At 36.0% G+C, this 21,331-nt stretch overlaps 1 protein-coding gene across 1 annotated transcript; it reads left to right on the top strand.

Annotated features, from left to right (window-relative positions):
• The first annotated feature begins 18,230 nt into the window (after positions 1-18,230).
• LOC147382584 (uncharacterized) lies at positions 18,231-19,917 on the top strand. The gene is made up of 2 exons (XM_086427193.1): positions 18,231-19,224; positions 19,403-19,917. Exons 1-2 carry the CDS (start codon positions 18,231-18,233, stop codon positions 19,915-19,917), a joined length of 1,509 nt encoding a protein of 502 aa, XP_086283319.1.
• Positions 19,918-21,331: the final 1,414 nt, after the last annotated feature.

A 21,331-nucleotide genomic window follows, 5' to 3' on the forward strand; every position in this document is an offset into this window, starting at 1 on the left:
AAGGTTCTATTCCCTCAGATCTGGTGAAACTGCTCCTTGTACCGTATTCCTTGCTTTGTTCTGTCTCCGGATCTGATTTCTGATCTCCGAGGTAAGGTATCTCCTTCTTGGATCTGGATGCTTTGAATTTATTATAAATTTTTGAGATGTTTTTGAAAGGTTTCTAGGTGTTTTTTAGGCTAAAATCGAAGTAGGGGTGTTAAGTAAGGAGTTGGGGCTTCAAAATTAGGGTTTTGGGGGGGTTGTGGAGGCTTCTTCACCTACTTTTTCTAGGGTTTTTTCTTTGATACGAAAATAGGGTGTGGAGGCTCTATTTATAAAGTTTTTTAGGAGAATTAGGGTTTGATTAGGGTTTCTTTTAAGGTTTCAATTAGGGTTTAGACTTTGGTCTCATGAGATGGACTTAATCTTTAGGGTTTTAATTTAGGGTTTTGACTTTTAGTCTTATGAGATTGACTTGATTAGTTTAGATTAGGGTTTTGACTTTAGTCTCATGAGATTGACTTGATTAGTTTAGAGGTTTTGACTTTAGTCTTATGAGATTGACTTTAATATTTTGACTTTAGTCTTTCTTGGTTGGCTTTTAATATCTTGACTTTAGTCTTTCTTGATTGACTTTTAATATCTTGACTTTAGTCTTACTTGATTGACTTTAATGTTTCAATTTACGTTATATAATGATTTATTTATTAATTTCAAAATTTTTAATTATTAAAGTTGTAAAATTACTGTTTTGCCCTCGGAGAGGATTTTTTACGTTTTAAGTCGTTTTTCAATGGTCTAGGATGTTTTGGAATCAGTTTTTCATAAGGAATTCAATGGGAATGTTGGTTTTTGTCATTTATGAAATTTTTGTGTGAAATGGTCGTGAATTTTAGAGGGGTATTTTCGTAATTTTGTCAAATTCTGTGAAAATTAGCGAAATGATTTATTTGGTTTCGATTTGTTGTTTTATGTGTTTGAATGGGTTTTCCTAAGCGTAATGTAGGCTCTAGGGTTGTTTTGATGGTAGGGGTATTTTGGTAATTTGGTAATTTTAGTGATTTTTATCGTGAAGCTTCTTTTTGGTTTGCAAGATGATGATTTCTATGTTTCTGGGGTTGTATTTATCTAGCGTAGCGTGGTTTCTAAGTTTTGTCAGTTCGAGATACCTCATCCGGATTTCTGAAACATATCTGGTAACAAAATAAAGCATTGGAATAAACATCCATCATTGGGAACCATTGCGATCGGGTTGACGAGTTGATTAATCAGGTGAGTGCAAAAATGGGGTGTCTACAGATAGTGGAAGTTGTACCAATGTTGCTAGTACCTTATTGGTAGAGAAGTTGAATTTGAAATGGTGAAACATCCTATGCCATACAAGTTACAATGGCTGAATGATTATGGAGAAGTGAAGGTAAACAAGTAAGCTCGGGTTTCTTTCTCAATAGGCAAGTATGTGGATGAGATTCTTTGTGATGTGGCACCGATGCATGCTGGTCATATATTGCTCGGTCGACCATGGTAGTTTGATAGGAGAGTATCGCATGATGGGTATAAAAACCATTATTCTTTCGTAATGAACAATCAAAAAATTGTATTGGCCCCTCTTAAACCTTTGCAAGCTTATGAGGATCAGGTTAGGATAGCAAGTGAGTTTAAAAAGAGAGAAAAACAATGGTGTGAGCAAAAATAAAATACTGAGTGTAGTTACTGAAAAACATGAGGTTAAAAGTGTAATGATGCAAGGCAACAAGTATTAGTATTTATATACAAGGATAGTATATTTCTTGTTGTTGATAGGTTTAGTAAAATGGCCCATTTTATTGCTCGTTTTAAAACTAACCACACAACACATATTGCTGATTTGTTCTTTAAGGAAGTAATGTGCTTGCATAGGTTGCTTCAGTCAATTGTTAGAGATAGAGTTGTTAGATTCCTATGTTATTCTTTATGTACTTTATGGAATAAATTAGGAACTAAACTTCTACTACCTCATATTGAGTTTGCATATAATAGGACTGTTCATTCTATTATTTTTCATTTTCTTATTTTGACATTGTTTATGGTTTTAATTCTTTAACACTTGTGGATATTTTACCTTCGCATACTAATGAACATGTCAATTTTTATGATAAGAAAAAAATAGATTTTGTGAGAGTTTTACATATCAAAGTACGGACCAACATTGACAGGAGGAATGAGCAATACTAAGCAAGGCAAAAAGTGACGTTTGAAAGATGTCATCCAGCCTAGGGATTGGGTTTGGGTGCATTTGCGTAGAAGTTCCCTACATGAAGGAAGTCGAAATTGCAACCTAGAAGAGATGGACCATTTCAAGCTTTGGAGCGGATCAGAGATAACGCCTACAAATTAGATTTGCCAAGTGACTATGGTAATATTAGTACAATTTTTAATGTTACTGATTTATATTTGTTTGATGTAAGTGATTCGAGGACGAATATTTTCGAAGAGGGGGAGAATAATGGAGATCGGGATGATGTTCCCAAGTCTTCTCAAAAACCATTGCAAGGAATTGACTAGGTCAAGGACAAAGAGGTTGGAAGAGGCTTTACAAACATTATAAGGCTTGATTATGGAAGTACAATACAAGGAGGTCGTTCTAGAAGATTCTAAGACTTAATTGGAGGTATCAAAGCTTTCCCAAGGATGGTCAGCTATCTTTTTATGTAAGGGATCGATTTGGAAGATCAAGTAGGATGCGAGGATTAATTGGAAATTTTATATTCTAATTGTCCTTAGTTTTGGTCTTTTATTTCATAAGGACTACTTAGACCCAATCTTGATCTAATTTGTCTATAAAAGGTCACCTCATGTTGTATTTGAGACATAATTGACAATTTACATTTTAAGAGAATTGAAGTTTCTTCATGAAGTTTACTTTATGTTCATGTATTTTTGTTTTAAGTTCTTTATGAATTCTTGACTGAGTTCTTGATCGAGTGCATGAATCTTCGACTTATCAAAGGAGTGATCATTCTTTGTGGCGTCTCAAGATTGGGGTTTCAAAGACTTAGTTTCCTTGGGGTTCTAATCCGATCATCATCATCATCTTTTGTTCTTAAGTAATCTAACACGTTTTGAAGACATCGAATTCAAGGGTTCCTAGAAGAGATCATCAAGAAGGTTCATATCATTCAAGAGGTTTCATATCACTAACTTGGTTCTAAATTGGAAAAAGTGTCACTTCATGGTGACTCAAGGGATTGTTTTAGGACATATTATATCTATTACGGGGATTGAGGTTAATAAATCTAAGGTAGATCTTATGCGTGACTTACCTTCTTCTACTAGTATGAGAGAGGTTTGGTCATTTCTTGATCATGCAGGATTTTATAGGAGATTTATCAAGGATTTCTCCAAGGCATCAAGGCCCTTGTGCCAGTTGTTCCAAAAGGACACTCCCTTTGAGTTTGATGAGGAGTGCAAGAAATCTTTTGTGAAGTTGAAGGAGTTATTGACGACTGCTCCAATTATGTCTCTGCCTAATTGGTCCTTAGCTTTTGAATTGATGTGTGATGCCTCAGATTACGCTGTTGGAGCTGTGTTGGGATAAAGAATAGACAAGAAGCCGTATGTTATCTACTATATCTCTAGGGTGCTCAATGATGCCCAACTGAACTATTCCACAATTGAAAAAGAGCTTCTCGCTGTGGTTTTCACTTTAGATAAATTTCATTCTTATTTACTTCAAAGTAAAGTTATTGTTTATATTGATCATGCAGCTTTGAAGTATTTGATGACAAAGAAGGAGGTCAAATCAAGGCTAATTAGATGGGTGCTGTTACTTCAAGAATTCGATTTGGAGATCAAAGACAAGAAGGGGAGTGAAAACTTGGTAGTCGACCATTTGAGCAGACTTGTACATGCGGAGGACACCTTACCCTTGTAAGAATCATTCCCAGATGAGCAGCTCTTTAGAATTGAGGTAAGTGAACCGTTGTATGCGAATATTGTGAATTATTTAGTTACTAAGCATTTCCCTGATACTTTACCTCAGTCTAATAAAGAAAAGCTTAAGAAAATGGCTAAATATTATATATGGGATGAACCTTATTTGTGGAATCATTAGGAGGTGTGCCCCTGAATCTGAGCATAAATCTATACTTGCCTTTTGTCATTCTGAGTCTTGTGGTGGACATTTTGGTGCACATCGGACAGCCCGTAAGGTATTAGATTGTGGTTTCTTTTGGCCCTCTATTTTTAAGGATGCATATATGTACTGCATGACTTGTGATAGTGCCAGAGAACAGGTAACTTAGGTTCTAAAGATCAAATGCCCATGGCCCATATCATAACTGTTGAGATATCGATGTCTGGGGCATTGATTTCATGGGGCCGTTTCCTTCATCTAACGATTTTCTTTACATTCTTTTGGCTGTTGATTATGTGTCCAAGTGAGTGAAGGCTAAGGCCACAGAACTAATGATTCGAAAGTTGTTGCAGATTTCTTGAGATCTAACATATTTACTAGGTTTGGAGTGCCTTGTGCAATTATTAGTGATGGTGGATTACACTTCTGCAACAAAACAATTGAGGCTCTACTGAAGAAATACAAGGTGACTCACAAAGTGGCAACACCATATCATCCTCAAATGAATGGACAAGCAGAGGTCTCAAATCGTGAGACTAAGGGAATTTTGGAAAAGACTGTGAGTCCTACATGCAAGGATTGGACTAAAAGGCTTGATGATTCATTTGGGCCTATAAGATAGCATACAAAACGCCAATTGGAATGTCTCCATTCAGACTTGTCTATGGTAAGGTGAGTCATTTACTATTTGAGCTTGAGCATAGGGTGTGGTGGGTTGTTAAGCCTTTCAACTTAGACATTGATGAGGCCGGTTTACATAGAAAACTCCAACTGAATGAACTTGAGGAGATTAGAAACGAGGCATATGATAGCGCATGGATCTACAAGAAAAAAAACTAGAGCATTTCATGATAAGATGATCCATTGAAAGGCCTTTGTTGTGGGCCAAAAAGTTCTTCTTTTTCATTGTAGACTTAAAACTCTTTCCTAGTAAGTTACCTTCTAGATGTGTTGGTCCTTTCGTTGTCACTAATGTTTTTCCTCATGGTGTTGTGCAGATAAAAAGTAACAAAACTAGAAATGAATTCAAGGTGAATGGCCATTGCTTGAAGCCTTACTATAAGGCTTTTGAGGAGCACACTGTGGAAGAAGTAGCCCTCCTAGAGGCACCACTCACAAAGGACTAAAAACGAGGTACAAAGTCTAGGCTGAAGGATTGTAAACATTCAAGTGCTATGTGGGAGGAAACCCAATTCAACCAAGGCTATTGAGGATACATCCACACAGATTTGCATTTTCTTTCTCTCCTCCATATGCTTTGCTTTATTTCAAAAAAAAAAAAAAATTTAGTATTGCGTGATTTTCGTGAATACCTTGCTCATGTTTATATTTCTACTTACAAGCTTATCTTGATTTACATTGAGGACAATGTAGAATTTAAGTGTGGGGCAGGGATTTACTTAATTTTCAAATTAAAAAAAAAATTATTTAGTTTTATTCTTAGAGTTTCCTTCCAACTCAATGATGAAACTGATTCTTAAGATAGATGGCTTGTAAATAGACTTGAACATACTTTTAAAGATAAAACAAGAAATGGAGTTAATTTGATTATATTTTAGTCATGCTTGAAAAAATTTGATGCACATTCGTCTTGATTCGAGTAATATGTTATCTAAAAGTGAAGCATGGAGACATATTGAATGATATTTGCACAATTCCGTAATATTTGTGAGTTGTTCGATCCTCATAATTGATTCATTATACATATCAATTTAAACTTCTTTTTTGAGTGCATCTTGTGAATATCTTGTTTTCTAGAACTTGCTTTAAACCCGCTTGAGAAAATTTTACATGTTCAGATTTGGAAAAGACGGAGGCAAATTAGGTTTTTTCCACCATGTCCAAATAGCCTTTGTCCTGATTGTGATTTGGCCCTTAGATAACCCTTTGAACCTTCATTAGCCTATTTTCTTCATTAAACCCACATTGCTCTTTTCAACTTAAACACTTTATCTACTCCTTTCCTTGGAACTAGTGAGCTTGGATCTTGTTTATAAGGTGATATCAGGAAGGGTGGAAAAGCATAAGTGTGGGGGTGGATGTCATATGGCTCTAAAGTGTTAAGAAAAAAAAAAAAGAGATTGTGATAAAAAGAGAAGTAAGGACATGAAAAGAAGTGTTGTGATTTAAAGAATACAAGTTCTGAAGAAATGGGAGCATTACAAATCTCTAAAGTAAAAAAAAAATATATTTGATGAAATTTACCCTAGAGTGATCGAGATGTGGTACTTAATGATGAAGACCTATTTATTGACATTTCTAATTGCTTTCTAGTTCTGAGGAAATTTTGTGATATCCTATCTCTTCCTTCTTTTGAACCCTTGACCCTTTAGTCCCATTACAACATTTTCAAAGACCTCTTGATCCTTTGATGTTCTGTTTTAAATGTGGAGAGTGGGTGGACAAGCAAGCCTATGGTTTAAACTGTTTTCACAAGTGTTTGAGTGATTAGAGTAGCTAGCACCATATCTAATTGAGAGAAAACCAGAGTGATGAATCATGAGAAGTAAAGTTTGATACTATTTGTACATTAACTTGAAGATGCATATGACACTTATATTTGGCTAACCACACACATTCCTACTCCAAGTATGAATGCTATAAAGGATCTTGAATAAAGGATCCGTGTTATTTTTGAAGTCTTTGCCTTCCATTTTGTTTTGTTTTGCTTTATTATGCCATTTCCTACTTTGTTATCTAGAGCTTGGAATGTGGGAGTGGTAAAAGAAAGTTAAAGTATGAGTTTTCCTAGTCATATTTATCAAGAAAATAGTTTAATCATTTTAAGAAATTTTCTTAAATTGGAAACTTGTCTTTTTGACATCTCTCTTGATTTAATTATGGAAACTTTCCTTATTTTTATTTTCTGATTTATTTGTAGGGAATTTCCACCTTGGAATTATTTGGATGATTTGTCTAAATATGAGAGGACATTGGAGACGATCAGCTACCTATGCGTGCCACTAGTGTAGAGAAATCCTAATGCATGCATATATGGCATGTTTTCATTTATCTGGAAGTGAAAAGAATAAAGAGAAGTTTGTGGGCAAATTTGGGGAGTAAATTTGGGCGCATAAGTTGAGGAGATCAGCCATAAAATTCAGCCACCACGTATTTGAATTTTATATGGAAGTTCTAATTAATTGAACAACTGAAAACCAATCTAGCTATTAATTAGGACCGATCCTATTTTTTGTGGGGCTAGAGTTTTTAAATTTTAAAACTCAAATTTAAAATAAACAAAATCCGAAATACATATATGGAAATAAAGGGTGACTCCTAGTTTTTAGGAGAAATTTAAGGAGCAAAAAAAGGGCTGAACTCGTTGGAGTTTTCCAAGGAAAAAGGGGGATCTTTTCATGTTGAAAAGTTGCTGAAATTTAGCCAACGAAAGGCTGAAATTAATTAGGAAAAAAAAAAAGGTTGCTGAAATTTTAGCAACGTGGCTGCTATAAAAAAGAGAAGTTTGCTGAAATGAAGGGGAGGAGATCTCTCTTTTCTTCATGTGGAGAAGTTGCTGAACGTAGGGGAAGTTGCTGAAATAAAGGACGAAAAAGTACTGAAATGAGAAGGCAGCAACATTAGCTGAACTTGTGAGGAGTTTCCAAATTGAAGAGGGGCTGAACTTTATAAAAAAAAATAATAATAAATAATAATAATAATAATAATAAAAAAGGAAAGAAAAAAAAAAGAGGTGGCTGAAATAAAAAAGGGAAAAGTTGCTGCCATAAGAGAGGAGTTGCTGAAATTTCAGCAACATAGGTTGAACACATTACAGCAGTTCCCCCATACATGTTGGCTGACATTTTTCTTCAATCATCATCATCAACGCTGTGAGAGACATCACGACCAACACATCTCAATCTTTTTTGGTTGTGTGAAAAAGTGTAACCCTTATGACTATTATTTTTATTTATTTCAGTCCTAGTTGCTATTGGATTAAAAATATTTTGTTGAATTTTTAATTGGAAATTTTTAATTCAATGAGTTTGTTAATTGATGTTTTCGGATTGGTTATATGTAGACACATGAATTGGTATTTTAATTATGTATGCTGAATTTTCAGTTCGGGGATATTAAAAACTTTGATATTAACGATCATTGAAGCCATAATTGTATCTCTAATCACCTAATTGATTTGGAGTATGATTTAAAAGTGGTAAAAGCTATGAACAATAGTTGTGATATGAAAATTGCATGTTCTTCAACCATAGACTTTTTCATAGGCTGAAGGGGTAATTGAATCACGATTCCTTTTGATCTTAATGATTTGTTTAAGTAGTTGTAAGGATACGCTGAGTATTAATTTGATTGCTTAATCAAAATAACTAGGTGATGGACTTTTCCAACACCTTAGGGTTTATCTAAGAAGGAATTTACAAAATGCATGATCTCTTTAGGCTTGTACTTTGATTCAATTCGGATATGTAATTAAGGCATGAGATTCATGTCTATAAGGAAGCAATTTGATTAGTCATTTAATGAATTTGATTTTCTGAATTGTGAAAGAAGATGATCAATTGCAAATATCTATTTCTTTAATTTTTAATTTTTAATTTTTTTTTGTAAAACCCGAATTAAACAATTGAAACCCCCTTGATTTTATAGAATACGTTTGTTCACAAATTATTAATTATACCAACTGAAATTTGTTATGACACTTTAATGTAGGAGTACCTGCAATCCCGGCCAATAACGATACCCTACTCATCACTTTACTATAATCTTAAATAGGGTTGTTAATGACTAAAAATATGGTCAATCAAATGGCGCCGCTGTCGGGGATTGCAAAATCCCTATGTTTTAGTGTCATTTAACTTGTTAAATAGTTTATTTTACTTGTTAAGCTTGCATGTAATATAACTTGTGTTACACTTAAGTGAAATTTTAGCATGAGTATTCCTTATCACTAGTTGTAAACTTTTTAGGAAGGGAAGCTTATTATTATTCTTTCAACCCTAACTTGTATATTATTATCTTTGATTTTGTGGTTCAGGTCCATGAATGTCCACAGTTAGTAGAAAGACTCAAAAACTTGCGAAATGCTTGGCCTTGTTAAAAGAAGTTGCACATTAACCCCCACCTCACCAAAACGAGAGGGAAGAATCGGAAGAGTTAGATAGCTCTTCCCATCCCTTGTCAGATGAGGAAGAAAACATACCTGATTTAGAAGAAGCAAGTGAAGAAGAAGAATTATCAATAGGCTGAAACCATTAGACAAATGTCTTCTTCAACTGATGGGGGAGCCGCACCAACTTGTATTAATTATCCAGAACTAGCAATCGGCAAAGTAGCTAAGTTTGAACTGAAGAGTGGGTTTTTACACCATTTGCCCAAATTCCATGGGCTTAGTAATGAAGATCCTCATAAGCATCTCAAGGAGTTTCAGTTTGCGTGCTCAAGTATGTGCCCACAGAATGCGGATCTCAACATTTTGAAGCTGAAGTCATTCCCTTTCTCACTTGGAAGATAAGGCAAAGACTTGGTTGTTTGATCTACCCTCAATTTGTGTGTTCATGAGTCCTTTAAGGGTAAGAGTGGGGGAGCCAGTTCTAGTCATGCTTTTCAAAGGGATTCCTCCCGTACTAAAAGCATTGGTGCCTCATCTAACTATCACCACAATAAGCATTTCAAATGCATTTTGTGCAATGGGCCTCACAAGACATTCAAGTGCCCTCAACGAGCTACGCTAAATGCACTACTAGCTTCACAGCGTGACCCCAATCACGAGGACGCGGGAAGAAGTGATAATGATGAAACTCACATAAGAGCTCTACATCTGTTGAATGCCCTCAATCAAACCCCTAAGACTCAGGGTCCTCAACGAAAGTGCTTAATATATGTGGACAATGGGAAAACCACTCATGCAATGGTGGACACCAGAGCTACACATAGGTTCATTGCCCTAATAGAGGCAAAATGGCTCAATCCAAGGCTCGAGAGAGATTCTAGTAATATGAAGGCCGTTAACTCGCAAGCCACTCTTATTCAAGGGTTGGCCAAGGTAGTGCCTATTAAGGTAGGTACATGGAGGGGTAAGATTGACTTGCTCGCAGTTCCCCTCGATGAATTCAAGGTCATCATCGGTATGGACTTCTTGCGCCAAAACAAAGCCGTCCCCATGCCATTTGCTAACGCAGTGGGCTTACTCGGTGATTGCCCATGCTTTATACCCGTGTCCACAGGAAAGGAAGAGGGTAAAATGATCTCAGCCCTACAACTCAAGAAAGGGCTAAAGAAAGGGGAGCAAACATATCTTGCCACCTTATGGGTTGAGCCCGATGACCAAGACCATAGCTCAACTCCAACTCCAGTGCTCCAGGTGTTGAAAGAATTTGAAGATGTGATGCCAAGTGAGCTCCCCAAGGCCTTGCCACCACGAAGGCCGATTGATCCCAAATTGAGTTGGTGCATGGAGCCAAGCCTCCTACGAGGGGGCCTTATCGAATGAATCCTCCGAAACTAGCTGAATTGCGAAAACAACTTGATGCACTCTTGGAATCTGGGTTCATTAGGCCTTCCAAGGCCCCATATGGAGCACCTGTCCTATTCCAACGAAAGCACGATGGATCACTACGACTTTGTGTGGACTACCGAGCATTGAACAAGGTCACTGTCAAGAACAAGTACCCCATTCCACTTATTGCTGATTTGTTTGATCAACTCGGTGCCGCCAAATACTTTTCAAAGTTGGACTTGAGATCAGGTTACTACCAAGTGCGGATTGCTGAAGGGGATGAGCCAAAGACTACGTGTTCTACCCGGTATGGCGCATATGAGTTCTTAGTCATGCCATTCGGCCTAACGAATGCCTCAACTACATTCTGCACCTTAATGAATGAGCTCTTCAAGGCATACCTAGATAAGTTTGTCATAGTGTACCTTGATGACATTGTGGTGTATAACTCCACCCTTGAAGAACATGTGCAATATCTCCGCCTTCTATTCCAAGTGCTATGTGAAAAGCAGCTCTATCTGAAGATAGAAAAATGCTCATTTGCCTAAGAACGGATCATGTTCTAGGACATATAGTTGGCAATGGTCAAATCTGGATGGACATGGAGAAGGTGCATGCCATTGATGAGTGGAAAAGCCCCTCGACCATCTCAGAACTAAGGTCATTCCTTGGTCTTGTGAACTACTATCGGCGTTTCATTCAAGGGTATTCTAAGCGTGTCGCACCTCTCACAGATTTGTTGAAGGAACGAGCATAGCCTTGGTCATACCCATACCAATGCTAAGAGGCCTTCGAGGGCCTCAAACAAGTGGTCATGCAAGACCTTTTCTTAGCCCTACCCAACATCCCCAAACCTTTTGAAGTTCAAACAGATGCTTTAGATTATGCCATCGGTGGGGTGTTGTTGCAAGAAGGTCATTCTATTGCTTATGAGAGTCGTAAGCTTAACGATGTAGAGAAACGCTACATGGCACAAGAAAAGGAGTTGTTAGCCATTGTACATTGTGATATGATCCCTCTTGGGTATAAACCTTCTCTTGATGATCTCTTCTAAGAATCTTTTAATTCGAAGGCTTTGTATATTCTAAAGTTGTATAGAAATGAAAGATGATGATGATCGGATTAGATCCTTAAGGAAGCTATGTCCTTAAAACCCCAATCTTGAGACACCATAAAGGATGATCACTCTTTTGATAAGTCAAAGATTCATGCCTTACTTCAAGAACTCATAAAGAATTCATTAAAAAACTCATAAAGAACTCAAACTAGAACATATGAAACAACCCTTGCAATTTTATATACAAATCCCGATAGTAATAGCTAGGTATAAATCTTTTACGCATCACTGACTTCATATCTTCCCATGACCGAATAGGCCTTTCACCATTCTAACGCCTATTGATCACCAATTGATCCCACCATATACTTGCATAATTTGTAAATTCTACGACTGCGAACTTTACTTTCCCACTCTAGATATATTTCAAGATCATTCTTTCCTTGAAAAGTCGGAATTGTCATTTTAATGCTGCCCATATTATTATCTTCTTTGAAATCAACTTTCTTATCCCGTTGATAATTTACTCTCTCCGCTTCGGAATGAACATCTTCTTCTCCTTCGAACTCATGTCTTCGATATGGTTTAGATTCATAAGAGGATTCTATTTTGTCCAACCTTGAATTCATTAATTTAAATTGTTCATGAACGGCCTTGATGAACAATTGCATGTCGGTCTTTTGTGAATCTCCTCCTTCCTTACTCTTGTTGTCAATACTATGCTATTTTTTTTCTATTCGAAGAGGACATTATGAACAGCAAAAGCAAACATATATGTGTATAGACATGTTGTGGCAAAAAAAAAATCAGCAAATACCATCAACGTTTCTGTATGAAACACATAAAAAAAATGATCGAATTCAGACAATCACAAGGTACACCAAATCGTAAAACAGAAGCAAGAATTCAACAAGAAAAGAAAAAATGTTTTTTTTTTTTTTTTTAAAGAAATTTATGTCACACGTTGGTCTGAATTCTTAGCAAGAAAAGAAAGAAGAAAAAAATAAAAATAAAAATAAAACATTAAAACAAAAACAGCAACAATTGAAAATAGCAACACAAAGAGTTTCCTTATAATGGCTGTTCTGAATTTATTTTTTTATTTTAAAATTATTTTAATAGCAGATTGCAATTACAAGATACCAATTCAGATGAAAGCAATTGATGCCAATTGAAATTCAACAAGATCACGTTGAGAAACTTCAGCAAGTTCACATTGAAATTCAGCAATTTATTTATTTTATTTATAAAACAAGAACTTAGTTTGTGGTTGTTTTGAATTTCAGTAAGGAAACCATGGAATGTAACGAAGACATTCTTCTTTATCATGGCTGAATTCTGAAAACATTGTGACTGAGATTTAAAACCTTCTAACATAAGTGTTCTAAGGTTTTAATGTTAGAAGTTGATAGCAGGTATGACAGAATCTGAAATTGGAATGTGTTTTTTTCTTTTTTTTTTTATAAAGAAAACAATAAAAAAAAATTCAGCAAGTATAGCAAGTTGAAGATCTCTTATTTAATGGCAGAATTATAGTGACAAGATTGCTGCAATTTCTAGCAATAACCAAAAAAAAAAAAAAAATCAAACCAGCAAAAAATGTTTCGTTTCTGAATTCAATGACATACTATGAAAGAACATAAAGAATAGCAACAAAGAACATGTAATCTCAATAATTCTTTGAAGGTGTTCAAGACTTCTTTAACAACAAGAAGGATTTTCAATGAACATCAAACAAAAAAAATAAACAGCAACAAATGCGAAATTCAGAGATCAATTTATGAATATTTATGAATAAGGATTCATCTATTTTCAATAAAAGATTATTCAAAGATCGTTAAGATTCATTAAAGAACTATATCAAGAACAATGAATAATTTTCGTTTACTTATATATATTTTTTTTGAACAACACAACAAAACATCAACAAATGAGAGCAATAAAAACGTAACAATAACGGAAATATAATGAATGGTCATGGATTCCAATCAAGAAAGTAATAAAAATTGATTTGGAATAATAAAAACCTGGTTTCCAGCCATTGTTGGTATGAAATGTTATTGGGAAGCCAGATCTACCCCCGTTGTTCTCCAATTCGAATGTCATCCGAACCAAATCTTCGAAGAATTTCGTCAATAATGATCTATTTTCTAGCAATCTTGGTGCTCTGATACCAAATGATATGATCCCTCTTGAGTATAAACCTTCTCTTGATGATCTCTTCTAAGAACCTTTTAATTCGAAGGTTTCGTATATTCTAAAGTTGTATAGTAACGAAAGATGATGATGATCGGATTAGAACCTTAAGGAAGTTATGTCCTTAAAACCCCAATCTTGAGATGCCACAAAGGAGATCACTCCTTTGATAAGTCGAAGATTCATGCCCTCCTTCAAGAACTCATAAAGAATTCATAAAGAACTCATAAAAAACTCAAACTAGAACACATGAAACAAAACAAAGTTTTTGAATAAACTTCAAAACTCTTAAAATGTAAATTGTCAATTGTATCCAAAATACAATATGAGGTGCCCTTTTATAAACAAATTAGATCAAGATTGGGTCTAACTAGTCCTTAGGAAATAAAAGACCAAAACTAAGGACAATTAGAATGTCAAACTCTCAATTAACCCTCGCATCCAATTTGTTCTTACAAATTGACCCCTTGCATCAAGAGATAGTTGACCATCCTTGGTGAAGCTTTGACATCTTCATATTTAGTCTTTTAATCTTCTAGAATGATCTCTTTGTATTGTACTTCCACAATAAAGCCTTGTAAATGTCTCTTTCATCCACTTTCTCTTTGCCCTAGCCAATTCCTTGCAATGATTTTGGAGAAGACTTGGGTACATCAATTCGATCTCTATTACATTATCTTTGAATTTGGAGGCACTATCTATTGGGATCACAGCTTCTTATGGAGATTGACAACGTGGTAGTGAGCCATTTCTTAACCCAAAATAAGTTGACCCCAAAATAGGATCAATGGCAAGAATTCCTAGCAAAGTTCGACTTGGTCTTAGAATACAAGCCAGGAAGAACAAATAATGTGGCCGATGCCTTGAACCATAAAGCAGAGCTAGTAGCCCTAAAAGTCGACAAGCAATGCCATGTTTCTCAAGTCACTAACACCTTAAACCAGAGAATACAATTGGAGAATGATCCCCAAGCCAAGCCATGCTTGACATGGTGAAAAAGGGGAGAATACATCATTTTTGGCTTAAGGACGGGATGTTGTATACCACGAAGAGCCATCTCTATATACCACGATGGGCTAAGAAGGGAGTTGATGAAGGAGTGCCACGACAATCCATGGGCTGGCCATCCTTGATATGAACCACGCCAACTTGTGATGAAACTTGTAACAAAATTAATGCCTAAGATCATTCTACTTTCAGATTCATATGGAAATCGCAACCGTTGCCGATAAAGAGATACTAACCTTGGTATAAAGGAAGACACCACAATAAAGGATGGAAACTTGATTGATAAGCCAAGGAATTGAACGTCACAAAGAAATCTGATAAGTTCAAAATAGTTCTAAAGAACCAAAGAGAAATAACTCTCACTTTCTTTTTTTGAATAAATAACTGTCTTTTATTAAATGAAAAGAGTACAATTTATAGGACTAAGGCCACGAATCTAAAGAACTCCTAAAATACATGCTTAAGGAAACTTACCCAAACCAGAAAAGGGAAGTTAAAAAAATAACCACCTAAAACGGAAGTTACAAAAAATAACCACTTAATAACTAAGATAATTTTGGCCTCAATTAAAGGGAGTTAATTCTGACTTTAATCCCTTAATCTTCAACCTATTACTTTCTTGAACTTGAATCATGCTTGTTAAGGGCTAGAAAATTCATTCATCACCATCAATGGGCCTCCACGTGCATGATTTAGCTCAAATCCCTCAATTAGCCCACTCAACGCATTTTGGAATTTCTTGGCACGTGCTCTTATAACTAGACCAATGGGAACTCGAATCGGATCCGTGTTCCATGCTTTTGTGCTAGCCATGTCTACATCATTCCCCTCCTCTTGAAAAGGATTTGTCCTCAAATCAAGTTCATCACTTACACCAAAAGGACTGAAATCAGAAACATTAAAGGTAGCACTTACAGTATACTCACCAGGCAAATCCAGCTTGTATGCATTGTCATTGATCCGTTCCAAGACTTGGAAAGGACCACCACCTCTAGGTAGTAACCTGGATTTCCTATGAGTCGAAAATCGCTCGTTACACATGTGCAGCCAAAACCAATCTCCAGCTTGAAAGACCATCTGTTGTCGCCCTTTGTTGGCTTGTTTTGCATATTGCTCCATTCTTCGTTCGATGTTGAGCTTTGCTTTCTCATGAATCTGCTTTACAAGTTGAGCTTTTTTTTTTCCATCTAGATTCACACACTCAGACAAAGGTAATAGTGATAAACCTAAAATGATAAGAATGCAAAATTTCATATTTTTCTCCTATAATATTTAGTCCTTTACACATATTTAGTGCCTAAATGTACTCATTATTCTTTTATTATTATTTAGCATGCAAATGGAGGTGTTAAGTGCAAAATGAAATTAACTGGGCGATTTTGGACAATTTCGACATCACTTCGAAATTTGGGCATAACTCTCTCATCCGAACTCCGATTGAGATGATTCAAAATGCTGTGGAACGTTAAGACAAATATCTATAACTTTCGTGTTTTGAGTTTTGAGAGAAACTATTTGAAGTTACTGTACGTACACTGTCGACGCAAATTTGACACGAATTTGACACGGATTTGATTCGGTGTATTTTCAAAAGTCTCCAAATTTGGTGCACGAAAATTTCAATTAAAACACCACTTTCCTAATTATATTAGGACTTTATTTTATTTTAATTAGTCAGATTTTGATATTGTTATTGGAGGATAAGATTTAGAATATTTTGAGGAGATTTTGTAGGCTTCTAAGAAGGAAGAATAACGTGGAGAAGAAAAAAAAAAAAAAGAGGAAGAGACTTGAAGGATCTCTATCTCTCTCTCCCTCTGTGTGTGTGTGTGTGTGTATTATTTGATTTTAATCTTTTCTTGAGGAAAGAAGAACGAGAAAGTTGGGGAACTAGGGGCCAACGAGTTATTACCAAGAAGAAGGAGAAGTTGCTACTTGTATTCGTTTCCAATCATCAACATCATCGCCGTGAGGAGCATCACCATCAACACATCTCAAACTTCTTTGGTTGTCTTAAAAAGTGTAACATTTATGAGTTTTATTTATTTTTATTATTTCAACCTTGGTTGCTATTGGATTAAAGAACATCTTGTTGGATTCTTAAGTTGAAAATATTTAACTCAATGAGTTAGTGACTTTCAAATTCATTAATTGATGTTTTCAGATTGGTGATATGTAGATGCATGAATCAGTGAATTTTAATTATGTATGCTGAATTTTCAGTTTGGTCATATTGAAAACTTTGATATTAACGGTCATTGAAGCCATAATTGTATCTCTAATCACCTAATTGATTTGGAATATATGATTTAATATTCGTAAAAACTATGAACAATAGTTGTGATCTGAAAATTGCATGTTCTTTAGCCATGAACTTCCATAGGTTTGAAGAGTAGGTTATTGAATCATAATTCCTTTTGATCTTAATGATTTGTTTAAGAAGTTGTAAGGATACGCTAAGTATTAACTTGATTGCTTAATCAAAATAACTAGGTGATGGACTTTTCCAAAATCCTAGGGTTTATCTAAGAAGAAATTTATAAGATGCATGATCTATTTAGGCTTGCACTTTGATTCAATTCGGATATGTAATTAAGACATAAAATTCGTTATCTATGTTGAAGCGATTTGATTAGTCATTTAATGAATTTGATTTTCTGAATTGTGAGAGAAGTTGATCAATTGTAAATATTTGTTTCTTTAATTTCTATTTTTATTTTTATTATTTCTTTATTTTTATTTTTATTTTTTTTTTAAATCCGAATCGTCAAAATTGAAACCCCCTTAAATTTGTGTAATATGTTTGTTTCCAATTTGTTAATTAAACTAACTAAAATTTGTTATGACTCTTTAGAATAGGAGTACCCGCAATCCCCGGCCAATAACGATACCCTACAAATCACTTTACTACAATCTTCTATAGGGTTTATTGATGACTAAAAATATGGTCAATCAAATGGCGCTGCTGCCGAGGATTGCAAAATCCCTATGTTTTAGTGTCATTTAACTTGTTAAATAGTCTATTTTACTTTTAAACTTGCTTGTAATATATCTTGTGTTACACTTATTGAAATTTTAGAATGGGTCTTCCTTAATCACTATGGCGATCACGTTGTGACGTTTTTAGGAAAGGAAGTTTATTATTATTTTTTCAAACCTAACTTGTATATTATTGTCCTTGCTTTTGTGGTTCAGGTCCATGAATGTCCGCAGTTAGTAGAAAGACTCAAGAACTTGTAAAACGATTGGCCTTGCTAAAAGAAGTTGCACATCAACCCCCACTTCACTAAGAGGAGAGGGAAGAGTCGGAAGAGTCAGATAGCTCTTCCTATCCCTTGTCAGATGAGGAAAAAACATATCGGATTTAGAAGAAGAAAGTGAAGAAGAAGAATTACCAATGGCTGACCATTAGACAAATGTCTTCTTCAACCGATGGGGGAGCCGCACCAACTTGTATTACTTATCTAGAACCATCAATTGGCAAAGTAGCTGAATTTGAACTGAGGAGTGGGTTTTTACACCATTTGCCCAAATTCCATGGGCTTACTAATGAAGATCCTCATAAGCATCTCAAGGAGTTTCAGTTTGTATGTTCAAGTATGTGCCCACAGAATGCGGATCTCAACATTTTAAAGCTGAAGTCATTCCCTTTCTCACTTGAAGATAGGACAAAGACTTGGTTGTTTGATCTACCCTCAGGCTATATTAACACAAGGGAGAAGTTGATGACTGAATTTCTGACTAAGTACTTCCCTGCCTCAAGGATTACTATCTTGAGAAAGCAAATAACTGGAATTGAGCAAAGGAAGGATGAGGCATTTTATGCCTACTATGAGAGATTCAAAAGCTTAGTTGCATCATGTCCTTCACATGGGATGAAGGAAGGAGATCTACTTACTTACTTTTATGAGGGACTCCTCCCTCTTGAACGTCAATTGTTAGATGCTGCTGCTGGAGGTTCTTTTGTGGATAAGACACCTGAAGTTGCTAAGGAGTTGCTCGCCCAACGTGCTCTTAATTATAAACAATATGAGGGAGTGTTAAACTCCACTCGTGGGGTGAATGAGGTATCTTCTAACTCTACTCTTGAGGAAAAAGTTAATAAAATGTCTACTCTTCTGTCTCAGGTATTGAACGTGAATGGAACACAAGTACAACAAATTGCTCAAATCTGTGGTGTGTGCTGCACTCAAGGGCATCCAATTGACCAATTCCCCCAACTGACCAATAATAGAAGATGGGAGTCTCTTAAGGCTGTTGGGTTTCAAGGTAATCAAGGTGGACAAAGGTATAACCCTTTCTCTAACACATATAACCTTGGACTTAAAGATCACCCCAATTTACGTTGGGCCAACAATGATAATATTCAGAACCCTCAAGGACAAGGGCAAGTGTTTCCACGCCCTCCAGGTTTTCTGATGAGACCTCAGGTACCTCAAAACTTTGTCTCACCTGAGGTACCTCAAAACTTTGTATCTAATCCTCATGTGCTTACAAATTCTACTGCTCCTAATTATGATGAGATTTTAAAGTCCCTTGCTCAAGGGCAACATAATTTAAATTATACTACTCAAAGCTCTTGTTACAGGTCAACAGGCTCACACTAAAGACATTGTAGAGTTGAAAAAGCAGTTGGGACAAGTGGTAGACTTCATGGGAAAGATAATCGAGAGTGGAAAATTACCTAGCAACACTGTTCCCAACCCAAATATCGAACAAGCTAAAGCTGTTACGACAAGGAGTGGTAAGACCCTTGTGGATGTTCCCAAAACCCTAAAGAAAGCCCAAGTGACCCACAATGAGGAAAAGGACAGAGAGAAAGATCCTGCCACATCAAAGACAGAAATGATTAGTCCTTCATCATTTGAGAAGACTTTGAAACCTCGAGATAATGAGCAAAACCCTAAAAGTTCTTTCGATTCTAATCCTTTTGCTCGTGTGCCTTTTCCTAGTAGGTTTGCCAAAACCAAGAAGGATGAATCTGAGCAAGCCATCTTGGAGATTTTTAAGAAGGTACAAGTCAACATGCCTTTGATTGAGTGTTTGAAGCAAGTGCCAAAATATGCCAAATTTCTAAAAGAACTTTGCATTACAAGGAGTTAAACTCGTGAGAAAGAGGTGGTAAAGATGAATGAGACCGTCTTTGTTGTCATCCAAAGGAAATTGCCACCAAAGCTTAGGGATCCAGGGAGTTTTTCTGTTCCTTGTGTGATTGGTACCAATAAATTTGATAATGTCATGTTAAACTTAAGAGCTTCAATTAATGTTATGCCTTATAATCTTTATGCTTCTTTAGATCTGGGTGAACTTAAAAGTGATAATGTTGTTATCCAATTGGCTGATCGATCTAACAAGTATCCTAAAGGATACGTTGAGGATGTTCTTGTGCAGGTGAATCAACTCATTTTTCCCGCTGACTTCTATGTCCTTGATATGGAAGAGGCACCCCTAAATTCCACTCCATTACTTTTAGGGCGCCCAATCATGAGGACTGTAAGAACAAAGATCGATGTTTATGGAGGAACATTAACCATGAAATTTGATAATCAAATTATACGCTTCAACATCTTTGACGCTATGAGGTATCCATTGACTGACATTAAACCCTATTTTTCTATTGATATTATTGATTCATTTGCGCAGAGGTTTATGCAAGCAATGGAAGAGGATGAGTTGAAAGTAACACTCTCTCAAGGAGTTGGTTATAATGAGAATGGAGATTCCATTTCTAAAGTTGAGTTGGAGAAGGCTGAAGAGCCCATTGTGATCAGAACCGTGGCCTCCCTTGAGTCCCTACCCATTTTACCAAGGGATATTCCTCCTTTGTCCCTTCCTATTTCTACTAACAAGATGTTACCTTCAGTGATACAGGCTCCTACACTTGAGCTTAAGGTTTTGCCAGATCACTTGAAATATGTCTTTTTGGGGGATAAGGAGACGCTGCCTGTTATTATATCCTCGAAGTTGGAGGAGAATCAAGAGAAGAAGCTTGTAGACATTCTTAAGAAGTACGAGACAGCCATTGGTTGGACTTTGGCAGATATTAAGGGAATCAACCCAACCATGTCCGTCCATAGAATCCTATTGGAGGATGGTGCCAAACCCACTAGAGAAGCCCAGAGATGCCTACATCTACCCATGATGAAGGTAGTGCAAGATGAGATAATAAAATTACTTGATTGTGGCGTTATTTACCCTATTTCAGATAGCAAGTGGGTGTCTCCTATTCAAGTTGTGCCAAAGAAGTCTGGAGTTATTGTAGTAAAGAATGAGGAGAATGAGCTAGTACCTCAACGAGTTGTGACTAGTTATCGAGTTTGCATAGATTATAGAAAGCTCAATGCGTCAACAAAGAAGGACCATTTCCCTCTGCCATTTATCGATCAGATGCTTGAGAAGTTAGCTGGTCACCCTTTTTATTGCTTTTTGGATGGATATAGTGGGTACAACCAGATCTGTATAGCCCAAGAGGATCAAGAGAAGACCACTTTCACTTGCCCGTTTGGCACTTATGCCT

The sequence above is a fragment of the Akebia trifoliata genome, chromosome 16, assembly GCF_017979445.1.
Source record: "Akebia trifoliata isolate Shusen 1 chromosome 16, ASM1797944v1, whole genome shotgun sequence".
NCBI lineage: Eukaryota > Viridiplantae > Streptophyta > Magnoliopsida > Ranunculales > Lardizabalaceae > Akebia > Akebia trifoliata.

Excerpts from the sequence above, each read along its gene's own strand:
- LOC147382584 (XM_086427193.1), top strand. The coding sequence starts at position 18,231 with ATGTCTTCTTCAACCGATGGGGGAGCCGCACCAACTTGTATTACTTAT. Across the intron at positions 19,225-19,402 it reads AGTGTTTCCACGCCCTCCAG|GTCAACAGGCTCACACTAAA; the intron begins GTTTTCTGATGA and ends CTCTTGTTACAG.